Source organism: Muscardinus avellanarius, assembly GCF_963383645.1.
Source record: "Muscardinus avellanarius genome assembly, chromosome: 16".
In the NCBI taxonomy this organism is placed as follows: Eukaryota; Metazoa; Chordata; class Mammalia; order Rodentia; family Gliridae; genus Muscardinus; species Muscardinus avellanarius.
This window is the reverse complement of record NC_137802.1, coordinates 11,526,960-11,539,633: the sequence shown is the minus strand read 5'-3', so window position 1 is coordinate 11,539,633 and position 12,674 is coordinate 11,526,960. Positions and strand designations below refer to the sequence as shown.

General features: G+C 45.7%; 1 protein-coding gene across 1 annotated transcript in view; it reads left to right on the top strand.

Moving 5' to 3' along the window:
* The window catches only part of DNAH9 (dynein axonemal heavy chain 9), a gene marked incomplete at both ends in the record, with an annotated part of 402,526 nt that overhangs the window by 329,848 nt on the left and 60,004 nt on the right, over positions 1-12,674 (top strand). Inside the window, 4 exons of the mRNA XM_080712788.1 lie at positions 1,808-1,972; positions 5,977-6,117; positions 9,203-9,373; positions 11,959-12,081. Of these exons, the coding sequence (XP_080568914.1) occupies positions 1,808-1,972; positions 5,977-6,117; positions 9,203-9,373; positions 11,959-12,081 (600 nt within the window). The remainder of the gene's footprint in view (positions 1-1,807; positions 1,973-5,976; positions 6,118-9,202; positions 9,374-11,958; positions 12,082-12,674) is intronic.

Below are 12,674 nucleotides of genomic sequence, written 5' to 3'. Positions count from 1 at the left end.
GTTAGCACATGCTTGTAATGCCGGTACTTGGGAGACAGAGACAGGAGGAACACAGGTTGGAAGACAGCCCCAGCAAGTAGTGAGACTCTAATCAACCTAGTAAGCCACTGTTTCAAAATAAAAATAAAAAATAGGGCTGGAGGTGTAGCTCAGAGGTTGGGTTCCATCCCCAATACCAAACAATAAATAAAAATAAAGTGGCAATAGAGGGGACACTCCAGAGAGCTAAAACTTACCTCTGTTCACAGTGATAAGTTCTACGCGGTGCCAGTGACTATCTCAGCACCGTGCTAAGCATTAGCCCAGAAATCCTGGGAGCAGAGATAGGGATGATCCCCACTGAGGCTGTTGAAGTGTAACAAGAGCCAATGGGGCCGGGCGTGGTGGGCACGCTTGTAATCCCCGCGCTTGGGAAGCGGAGACAGGAGGATCACGCAGGTTTGAAGCCAGCCGCGCGCTGGCTTAGGAGACCCTGTTTCCAAATAAAAATGTAAAAATAGGTCTGGGAGTGTAGCCCGGAGGTAGAAGGGCTTCCAGGAACCCCAGTACCACCAAAAAATAAAAATAAAAAAGAGCAAATGGGCCCAAGTCTCATGATTAGAACAGTCATCCCTCTGCTCCTGTGGGGAGTTAGTGTTTGCTCAAGTCCCTTATGTTAAATGGCAGAGATTTTTTTTTTCACAACTGTGGATTGAACCCAGAGGCATTCTACCTCCAGGCTATACTCCAGCCCTAATTTTTCTTCTTTAATTTTTGACACAGGGTCTCACTATGTGACAGAGGGCCTTAGTAAGTATCTGAGGCTGGCTGTGAGCCTGCAATCCTTCTGTCTCAGTTTCCCAAGTACTGAGATTACAAGTGTGGGCCCCCACGCCCGGCTTTAAATGGCATAGAATTTGCATCTAACCTACCTACCTGCAGCTTTCTGTATACTTTAAGTCATCTCTGGATTATTCATAATACCTAATGCAATGTAAAGGTTCTATACATAATTGTCATATCATATTGTTTGGGAAATAAAAGCCAGAAAAAAATTTGTATATATTTAGTATACACACAATATATTTTGTATGTGTGTGGTACTGGGAATTGAACCCAAGAGCATTCTACCTCCAAGATGCACCCCCAGCCCTATTTTAATTTTTTATATTGAAGCAGGGTCTCACTAAGTTGCTGAGGCTAGCCTTGAACCTGTGATCCTCCTGTCTCAGCCTCCTAAGTCCTAGGATTACAGACATGTTCATAGTATATTCTGCTTTTTGTGTGTGTGTGTGTGTGGTACTGGGGATGGAACCCAGGGACTTTCTACCTCTGGTCTACACTCCCAGAACTATTTTATATTTTATTTGGAAGCAGGGTCTCACTAAGTTGCTGAGAGCCCAAGTAGCTGAGGCTGGCTTCGAACCTGTGCGATCCTCCTGTCTCAGCCTCCCAAGTATTGGGGTTAAAAGCGTGCGCCACCACGCCGGCTAATAGTGTGCTATCTTGTCTTCAGTTCGTGATCTCTAAGGAAAGGGACTCTGGTCTTACAGTCATTTTATTTATTCAGAGCTCTCTCGAGTATAGGACGTTTTGGACTTCTGTATTTCAAGCATGTATATGTGTTACTGGGGATTGAACCTAGGTGCATTCTACCTCTGAATCACATCCCCAGCCCTACGTTATTTTATTTTATTGTGAAGCAGGATCTCACTTAAATGGCTGAGACTGGCCTTGGACTTGCCATCCTCCTAGCTCAGCCGTTCTTGGAGGACAGACCTGCACCGCCGTGCCTGGCTCCACCTCACTCCTTACTTGGTATTTGCAGTCGGAGCTCACAAAGCAGCAGAATGGATTCAAAATCACGCTCAAAACATTAGAAGATGATCTACTGTCCCGCCTCTCCTCGGCATCTGGGGACTTCCTGGGGGAAACCGCCTTGGTGGAGAACCTGGAGACCACCAAGCAGACAGCTGCAGAGGTGGAGAGGAAGGTAAAGTTACGCTGGCTGGTCCAGGGAGGCAGCCTTCTGTAGAGGGTCCTTCTGTACAGCTCTATTCCTCGTGCCCTGGGTCTTAGAAAGAAGTCAGAGGAACAAAGAAATTGGAATAAGAGATGGTGTTTCTGAGCCTAGCATGGTGGCACACGCCTGTATTCCCAGTATTTGGGAGGCCGAAACACGAGCGTAGGTGTGAAGTCAGACTCAGCAACTCAGTGAGACTCTGTTTCAAAATAAAAGTAATGCCGGGCGTGGTGGTGCACACTTGTAATCTCCGTACTTGGGGAGGACGAGGCAGGAGGATCGCAAGTTCAAGACCAGGCTCAGCAATTTGGTGAGGCCCTTTGCAACTTAGTGAGTCCCTGTTTCAAAATAAAAGAATAAAATAGGGCTGTGGGGTGGAGTATAGCTCCGAAGTAGAATGCCCCTGAGTTCCATCCCCAGTACCACAAAAATAAATAAGTAAAAGTAAAAGTAATACAAAGGGCTGGGGAAAAAGCTTGGAGGGAAAATGCACCTGGATTCGATCCCTAGGACCAAAAACAAGTAATGAACATTTATTGAGTACCTGCTTTCTGCCAAGTATCATATGGAACTTTATAAAATTTCTTTTATTGTTCCTTTGTGTGTGTGTCTTTTTTCTATTTCCCAGCCCCATCTTATTTGTGTGTGTGTGTGGGTTTTTTGGGGATTGTTTTGTTTTGTTTTGTTTTGGTAGTACTGGAGGTGGAACCCAGGAGCTTTCTACCTCCGGGCTATACTCCCAGACCCATTTTCTATTTTATTTGGAAACAGGGTCTCACTAAGTTGCCGAGAGCCTCACTAAGTAGCTGAGGATGGCTTCGAACCCGCGCGATCCTCCTGTCTCAGCCTCCCAAGCGCGGGGATTACAAGCGTGCGCCGCCACGCCCGGCTCAGCTTTCCAAGTCCGCGAATCCCAGGTCTGCTCCACCACACCCAATGTATTTATTGTCTTTTTCAACGGCCACTCAATGGGGATATGTTTCTTCTCCTTTCTTGGGTTTCTAACCCTTCTCCTTATATCCTTTGCTAAATTTTAAGCTGTTCGCTTACTTTGCCTTATTGATTGACTTTGTATTGTTTACAAATAAGAACGTATTTCATTTTATAGACGTGATCTGAATTTATTTTGAAAACAGACTCTAAAACTAAGCAATAGATGTAGCTTCAAAAACAACAGAAGGACTGGAGAGTACTTAAATTCCCATCATTTTCTCTCATCTCTTTCTATTGCTTTCTGCTCTCATGGCTTCTCGAGCATCTGCCTTAAGTCTAATTGCTATTCGTCTTTAGTTTTGCTTTTCTAGTTGCGTTTAATATTTTCACTTCATCTTTGATGTTCTGGAATATGACTCTACAATGAGGATTTTTTTATTATTTATCGTACTCATGAGTGATGTGTTTCTTCTGGATAAGGGCTCTGGCCTTTCAACCCTTTCGGAAAATTCTTAACTTCCAATACAGCTTTAAATACAACTTCAAAGATAGCTCTGAGTATTGCTTTTCTCTCGTTATCTCTATTCGATACTTATTTCTGTTAGGTGTATTTTTTTTTCTGCAGTTCTGGGGATGGAACCCAGGGACATTGTACCTCCCAGCTACACCCCTAGCCCTATTTTTTGTCTTTTTTTGTGTGTATGTGGTACTGGGGATGGAACCCAGGGACATTCTTTCTTTTCTTTTCTTTTCCTTTCTTTGTTTTTATTTATTTATTTATTTATATTTTTTTATTTTTATTTATTTATTTATTTATTTTTGCGGTACTGGGGATGGAACCCAGGGACATTCTTTCTTTTATTTCTTTTTTTTTTTTATGGTACTGGGGTTCCTGGAAACCCTTCTACCTCCAGGCTATACTCCCAGACCTATTTTTTATATTTTTATTTGGAAACGGGGTCTCTTAAGCCAGCGAGGCTGACTTTGAACCTGCGCGATCCTCCTGTCTCCGCCTCCCAAGCACGAAGATTACAAGCGTGCGCCACCACGCCCAGGGAACCCAGGGACATTCTACCTTCAAGCTGCGCCCCCAGCCCTATATTTTATTCCTTATTTTGAAACAGGGTCTCTCTGAGTTGCAAAGGGCCTCACTAAGTAGCTGAGGCTGTCTTCAAACCGAGATCCTCCAGTCCTAGCCTCCCAAATGCTGGGATTACAAACATGGTCCACCATGCCCAGCTTTTAGGTGTATTTAAATCTTCTGATTTTGTCTTCCATGTCTCATAAACTTACATCTTTTTTGTTTGTTTGTTTTGGTAGTACCCAATCCTCCTGTCTCAGGCTCTCAAGTACTGAGATTATAGCCATATGCCCTCACTTCTGGCTTATTTTTTATTTTTTTGTTTCTGTTTCTGTTTTTGTTTTTGTTTTTGTTTTTTTTTTCTTCTCTTTTTTTGCGGGTCTGGGGATGGAACCCAGGGGCATTTGACCTCCGAGGTACAGCCTCTGCCCTATTTCTTATTCTTTATTTTGAAATCGGGTCTCACTGAGTTACAGAGGGCCTTACTAAGTATCTGAGGCTGTTCGCGAACCGTGATCCGCCGGTCTCAGCCTCCCGAATGCTGGGATTACAAGCGTGTGCCAACACTCCCGGCTTGTTTTTTATTTTGAAAAGGGTCTTTCTGAGTTGCTGGAGTCCTGTCAAATTGCTGAGGCTGGCCTCCAGCATGCGACCCTCCCTATCTCAGCCTTCCAAGGTACTGGGATTACAGGAATGTATCATTGCACCCGGCTACATAAAAAATTATTTCAGCCAGGTGTGGTGGCACATGCTTGTAACCCCAGTACTTGAGAGGCTGAGACAGGAGGATGGCAGGTTACAGGACAGCCTCAACAAGTAATAAGACTCTCATCAACCTGGCAAGACCCTATTTCAAAATAAAAATTTTAAAAATAGAACTGGGGATATAGCTTGCCGGCCTGGAGGTAGACTGCCCCTGGGTTCAATCCTCAGCACCACACACACCAAAAATTATTTCAAAGAAAATTATATTGTTTCTTTTCCATATATTTCCACCATTTGACATTCTTTCTTTCTCTCCTCTCTCTCTCTCTCTCTCTCTCTCTCTCTCTCTCTCTCTTACCTTTCTCTCTCTCTCCCCCCCTCTCTGTCTCTGTCTCTTGATATATATTTTTTTCATATACATAATGAAAATTCACACACATAATACTTTTTCAGGCATAAGATAAATTTTGTCAGCACCTGCAGCAGGCTAACTACTTTGCTTTTAGGAATATCCCGACAACCATGACACAGTAGCTTTGGGAATATTAGCATAATAAGAAAAGTAATTTGATGTTGGCACTAAGACAAGTAATTTGATCACCTACATTGACCTTTTATCAGTACAAATGGTATGAATACTCAATCATCTTTATTTTTGTGTGTTTGTGTGGTACTGGAGATGGAACCCAGGAGCATTCTGCTTCCAAGCTACACCCCTAGCCCTATTTTTTTTATATAATTTTTTACTTGGAAACAGGGTCTCAGTGAGTTGCAAAGGGCCTCTATAAGTAGCTGAGGCTGTCCGCAAACCATGATCCTCCTGTCTCAGCCTCCCGAATTCTGGGATTACAAGCGTGCGGCACCAGGCCCGGCCAGTCATCTTTATTTAAGCTCTTTGGGATCAGAGATGACGTCTTACACGTCTTTGTTATCTTCTTCCACACATCCATTCTGCACCTGCACAGTGTGTGTGTGTGTGTGTGTGTGTGTGTGTGTGTGTGTGTGTGTGTGACAAGAAGCTTCTGACCTCTGTTCTCACCTGAGCTCTACTGAGGACTTCTCAGCCTTCTCCCCGCTTCCCCATCCCTCCACCCTGGCCCCACAGGGAGGCCAAGCCGGCTCTCAGGAGGCCCGCTTGGGTCTGAGCAGCGGCCTGCTCTTTTCTTTTCTTTTCTTTTTTAAATTTATTTTTATTGGTGCACTGTACTCGTATATCGCATTGGGTGCTCGTATATGCTCTTTGCTTTTCCAACAGGTGCAGGAGGCCAAGGTGACGGAGGTGAGGATCAACGAGGCCCGGGAGCACTACCGGCCGGCCGCGGCCCGAGCGTCTCTGCTCTACTTCATCATGAACGACCTCAGCAAGATCCACCCGATGTACCAGTTCTCGCTCAAGGTGATTCACACCTGGGGATGCTCACGTCAGCGTGATAAAGCAGGGCAGTGTGTCAGCGCGGCCCTCCGCGAGAGCGTCGCCGGGTACTTTATTAGTCATGGCAGAGCTTCACCATTGAGGCCAGGAAAGCTGCTACATGGGCTCCAGACACATATTACAAGCTCATCTCTTTAATTGTGTCTTATATAATTCATTGCAACAGAAGGGGATGCCCCAGCAAGCTTGGGCCTCATCCATTCAATGGTAAGCACATTCAATATGGTGGACACAATGCAGACCGGATGTGGAGAAGATAACAAAGCCCTGTAAGATGTGGTCCCTGTCCCCAAAGAGCTTAAATAGACATGATGGAGGGTAAACACCATTTGTATCGATGAAAGGCCAACGCAAGCAGTCATAATAGACCAACTTCAAATTACTTTTCTTATTACATTAATATTCCCAGAGCTTTATGACTGTTAGGATATTCCTAAACAACCCAAGTAGTTAGCAAGTTGCAGATGCTGACCGAATTTATCTTCTGAAAGACTGCGAGAGCTTTTAACAACATTCACCATGGAACTGTGAAACAGAGAAAGAAATTCATATTTTCCCTCTATTTTACAAGGAAGAAATACTGAAATTCAAATTTTATACCATTTCCATTTAGGCTCATCTCTGTGATGTTAGAAAGATAGCGTTTGTTTCTTTGTTTTGTTTTGTTTTTTCTTGAAGCCACAAAGGAAAAAGAGAGGAGACTGGAAAAGTGCATACATAGCCAAGGATTTGAAAGTTCCAATTATATCTTGGCTTTCATTTCCTTTAATGCTTTGTTCTATTCATATCACACTTAAAATATAGCATTTCAAATAGTCATTTCATAAATAGTCGTTATTTAGATGTGAAACAATAGAAAACTGATTCACGTGATTTTTAGTTTCTATCATGCCCATAACGTATAGTTCAAAAGTGGAGCCTACACTGGATGCAGTGGTGTACGCCTGTGAATCCCAGTACTTGGGAGGCTGAGGCAGAAGGATCACAGGATTAAGGCCAGCCTTGGCAATTTAGTGAGAGCCTCAGCAACGTAGTGAGACCTTGTTTCAAACTAAAAATAAAATAGGGTTGGGGGTGTAGCTCAGAGGTAGAATACCCTTGGGTTCAACGCCCAGTATCCCCCCCCACAAACACACACACACTAACAGCAAAGCAACATCTCCAGTTCTGACATTGCTTCCATCCCCCAAGAATTAATCCCAGCGGGTCCTTGTTGGCTGTGTTTACTTCCAGATAGTTATCCAACAAAAACTTATTGGCAACTGGGTGTTTATTTGCCACTGATCAAAACCATAGGTTCCTGCTGGGATGCCCAGTGTGAGATCATTTTCTGTTGCTAATGACATAATGCCACAGGCTGGGAAAGTTATAAAGAAAAGAGGTTCATCTTAACCCATAGCTCCGGTCCATGGTCAAGAAGCTGCATCCGGTGATGGCCTTCTGATTGGCAGAGTCCACAGGGGCTCTGGGCATCTCCTGGAGGATGCACGAATGTTGTCCTGGTCTCTCTCCTTATAAAGCTACCAAGTATCCAATCCAGACAGGTGAGCTTGTGGAATTCTAACTGCTTCCCAAAGGCCTTGCCTCTAAATATCATATTGAAGTCTCCATCCTTCCAATACCTCACGTCAGGGGTAAAATCCAACAGGAGCTGAGTTCGGTAGCACACACCTGTGAACCCAGTACTTGGGAGGCTGAGACAGCAGGATCCCAGGTGGGCGGCCAGCCTTGGCAACTTAGGCCCTCAGCCACTTAGTGAGACACTGTTTCAAAATAAAGAATAAAGAAGCCGGCCGGCGTGGTGGCGCATGCTTGTAATCCCAGCATTTGGGAGGCTGAGACGGGAGGATCGCGGTTCATGGACAGCCTCAGCTACTTAGTGAGGCCTTTTGCAGCTTAGTGAGACCCTGTTTTAAAAAATAAAAATGTATAAAAAATAGAGCTGGGGGTGTAGCTCAAAGGTAGAATGCCCCTGGGTTCCATTCCCAGTACTGCGAAAGGGAAGGAAGGAAGGAAGGAAGGATGGATGGATGGATGGATGGATAAGGCCAGGCATGGTGGTACATGCTTGTAATCCTAGTACTTGGGAGGCTGAGACAAGAGGGTCACAGGTTTGCAGCCAGTCTCACCTACTTCATGAGGCCCTCTGCAACTTAGTGAGACCCTGTTTCAAAATAAAGAATAAAAATAGGACTGGGGATGTGGCTCAGTGGTAGAAGAAGGCCCCTAGGTTCAACTCCCAGTACTGCAAAAAAAAAAAAAAAAAAAAGAATAAAAAGGGCTGCAGGTGTAGCTCAGAGGTAGAATGTCCTTGGGTTCAATCTCCAATATTGCAAAAAAAAAAATTTTTTTTAAATCCAACATGAGCCCAGAGTGTTAGCATACACCTTTACCCCCAGTACTTGGAAGGCTGAGATAGGAACATCACAAGTTCAAGGCTACCCCCGCAATTTAGCAAGGCCCCTTTTCAATTTAAAAATAAAAATAGAAGCCGGGCATAGTGGCACATGCTTGTCATCCCAGAATTTGGGAGGCTGAGACAGGAGGATCGCAGTTCGCGGACGGCCTCAGCTACTTAGTGAGGCCCTCTGCAACTCAGTGAGACTGTGTTTCCAAATAAAGAATTAATAAATCAGGCTGGGGGTATAAAGCTCGGAGATAGAATGCCCCTGGGTTCCATCCACAGTACTGCAAAAAAAAAAAAAAGAAAAGAAAAAGAAAAAGAAAAAACAGGGCTAGGAGTGTAGCTCAGAGGTAAAATGTCCCTGATTTAATCCCCAGTAACACACACACACACACACACACACACACACACACACACACACACTCCAACAGGAGTTTCAAAAGGGCCAACCTATATTCAAATCATAGCAACCCCATAACAACATCCTTATTTCTTTGAGCAAACTAAGAGCTCCTAGCACGTTTTCTAGTTCCTGTTGACTCTCCTGAATATGCCGGGCATTGCTACAGGCGGACTGGCAAATCGCAATACTCTTCACAGGTAAGAGCGAGCCATGCGGTTACTAACAGGCTGCCTGTGTTCCAGGCCTTCAGCCTCGTCTTCCAGAAGGCCTTGGGCAGGGCTGCTCCCAACGAGAGGCTCAAGGAGCGGGTGGCCAACCTCCTAGACAGCATAACCTTCTCTGTGTACCAGTACACGACCCGCGGGCTCTTCGAGTGTGACAAGCTCACCTACCTTGCCCAGCTCACCTTTCAGGTAAAAGTGAATTGCAAAAAAAGTTCCAGAAGACACAGCAGAGCGTGGTGGCTTGTAATCCCCGTGTTTGGGAGGCGGAGACAGGAGGATCGCGCAGGTTTGAAGCCAGCCGCGCTGGCTTAAGAGACCCTGTTTCCAAATATAAAAAAAAGTATAAAATAGGTCTGGGAGTGTAGCCCGGAGGTAGAAGGGCTTCCAGGAACCCCAGTGCCACCAAAAAAAAAAAAAAAAAAAAAAATCCAGAAGACAGGTTATAATTAGTGCCCAACCAACAGGTGTTAAGAAACAAAACAAAACTTTTTTTTTCTTTTTCAGTGGTGCTGGGCATGGAATCCAGTGCCTCATACATGCTAAGCAAGCGCTCTACCACTGAGCTACAGCCCCCTTCCGGAAGCTCTCCTTTTTTTATATTTATTTATTTATTGTTATTGTTATTTTATTTTATTTATTTATTTTTTTATGATACTGGGGGTGGAACCCAGAGGCTTTCTACCTCCGGGCTATACTCCCGGACCTATTTTATACTTTATTTGGAAACAGGGTCTCACTAAGTTGCCGAGAGCCTCACTAAATAGCTGAGGCTGGCCTCGAACCTGTGAGATCCTCCTGTCTCAGCCTCCCAAGAGCAGGGATTACAAGCGTGCGCCGCCACACCTGGCTGAAGCGCTCCTTTTTTAATATTTCCCAAAGAAGGCCCAACATGGCTCAGGCATGAGACCCCGCTATTCGCCCATTCACAGCAGACACACTTCATCCACCATTCTGATTTTTCTTCCTCCAGCAGGGGAAGAAGACAGAAAGTCCCCATGGACTTCTCTGCCTGGGCTGAGCTCCCTTTCACCTCCTAGGGCTCAGGGCTGGAATAGGGACTTCTCAGTCACATCTGGATGATCTAAGATCCTCCTCGAAATAGCCCCTTCAACGGGCACTAGCTGTCAATCAAAGCTGGTGCTGGAGCCAGGTGCGGTGGTGCACGCCTGTAATCCCGGTACCTGGGAGGCTGGGGCAAAAGCATTATAGGTTCAAGGCCAGCCTCAGAAATTTAGCGAGAGCTTCAGCGAATTAGTGAGACTCTGTTTCAAAATAAAAAAAAAAAAATAAGATAAGGCTGCGGGCGTAGCTTGAGGGTAAGAAATCACACAGCACCTCCAATGCTATTGGATCTTTAAGGAGAAAGCTTGGTCTTCCCTTGAATCTCAATATCAAAAGAATTTACTTTCTTGTACTCATCTCCCAAATCGTTTAGAATTGGAATCCCCCCCCCAAATATATAAATCGGTAACGCAGACTAGATTCTCTTCAAGGTACATTTCCAATTCCAAAAGTCTTCATCTTTTGCCGAGCCTACACATTCAAGAGCCAGAGTCCCTGGGTGAGTGAGCGGGCCTGATTCTCCTCCCCCTCTCTGCACCCTCCTCCAGTCTAGACAACCGTGTGGCCTTTGCAAAGAAACATGGACCCCACCTGTCACTGTGAATGTGTCTGTGGCCAAACCAAAGGCCTTTCCCTCCCCTGCACACACCGCTCTGGCTCCCAGGCCTCTACCAGTCTCCGTCTTCTCTCCTGGGAAGTTCTCTCCTGCTCTCTAAATATTCCCATCTCTTACCTTCTCCAAGACAACCTCAAACTCATAGAGGCCCAGAGAAGTGGCTCAAAGGGAGAGCACTTGCTTAGCATGGACAAGAGCCTGAGTTCTGTCACCACTATTTAAAAAAAAAAAAAAAAAAGCAATAAAAGGTGTGTCAGTCTAGAGGGAGAAGGATACTGGGGACTGAACTCAAGGGCGTAGAAATATTAGTCTAATTAATCCCTCTTCCTTCTTTCTGCTTGCTAGCCACTCCCTTATTCTGGAACCCCTTTTCCATTATTTATTTGTTTGCTTATTTATTTATTTTGTGTGGTACTGAGGATGGAACCCAGGGGCATTCTACATCCGAGCTACACCCCCCCAGCCCTATTTTTTATTCTTTTTTTTGAAACAGGGTCTCACTGAGTTGCAGAGGGCCTCACTAAGTAGCTGAGGCTATCTGTGAACCGCCATCCTCCCGTCTCAGCCTCCCAAACGCTGAGATTACAAGCGTGCGCCACCACGCCCAGCTTATTCTTTATTTTGAAACAGGGTCTCACTGAGTTGCAAAGGGCTTCACCAAGTAGCTGAGGCTGTCCTTGAACCGCGATCCTCCTGCCTCAGCCTCCCGAATGCTGGGATTACAAGTGAGCACCGCCACGCCCGGTCCGTTTCCATTATTGCTTCGTATATATGTTTCTGGTTTGCATCGATCCATATATCGCTTTGACACTTACAGATTGTGTCATCTGTATGTGTCGTCTGCTCAATTAAATGGCAGGCTCGTCCTCGATGGCGTTTAGGATCGAGGCATAGCAAACGCTCACTAATCAAGCTGCAGGTGCACAGTGGAAGCAATTTGCAGGAATGGTCACTTTCTTCCGCTCCACCCTCTTAAGACAACCAAAACCGACTGGCAAGCTCATGAGAGGCAGCAGTCGTCACACGAGTGCTCCCAAAGGTCCCCAGGACCTTGCAGACACCCCCAGAGATACAATGTCGTCTCCTCGTTTTGCAGATCCTGCTCATGGACCGGGAAATCAGTGCCGCAGAGCTGGATTTCCTGCTTCGATCTCCAGCGCACACAGGCACCTCCAGCCCGGTGGAGTTCCTCTCCCATCAGGCCTGGGGAAGCGTCAAGGTCAGTCCTGGCCCCGAGAAGAAAAATCAAGGTCTTGTCCCTGCGAGCTTTTCCATAACACTTGTCTGTCCCCATGACATCTGCTGGGCTCTGTTTTGGAATTAGAGCATAGAGCTGGGTTACACAGAGGTGTGTATCTCTTTCCTCCATCCCCGCAGCTAGATCGTCCTTTCTGAGACTGCAGAAAGAGAGCAGGTGTATCCCAGGTCATGAGGGCTCTGCCTCCAGCAGGAGAAGAAGACAGAAAGTCCCCATGTACTTCTCTGACTGGGCTGAGCTGCCTTTCACCTCCTGGGGCTTAGGGCTGGAATAGGGACTTCTCAGTCACATCTCTCTGTGAATCCCAACTGAGATTCCAAGCAGTCGAGGCGTTCCAGCCTGGGATGCTCCTGTTGACGGAGCGACTGGGAAAGATAGCATCTTCTGTCATTCTCCAGGCCATGTGGGCGATGGGTTTTCTTTGTTTCTACTGAACGTAGGAGGAATCTGGAGTCTCACCTCTTAACCAAGTTGCAAATCCCAGACGCACATTTTAGTCCGGCCGGTGGCAAAGTCCATTTTCATTCCAGGTTGCGTAGCTTGGTTTAGTTGGG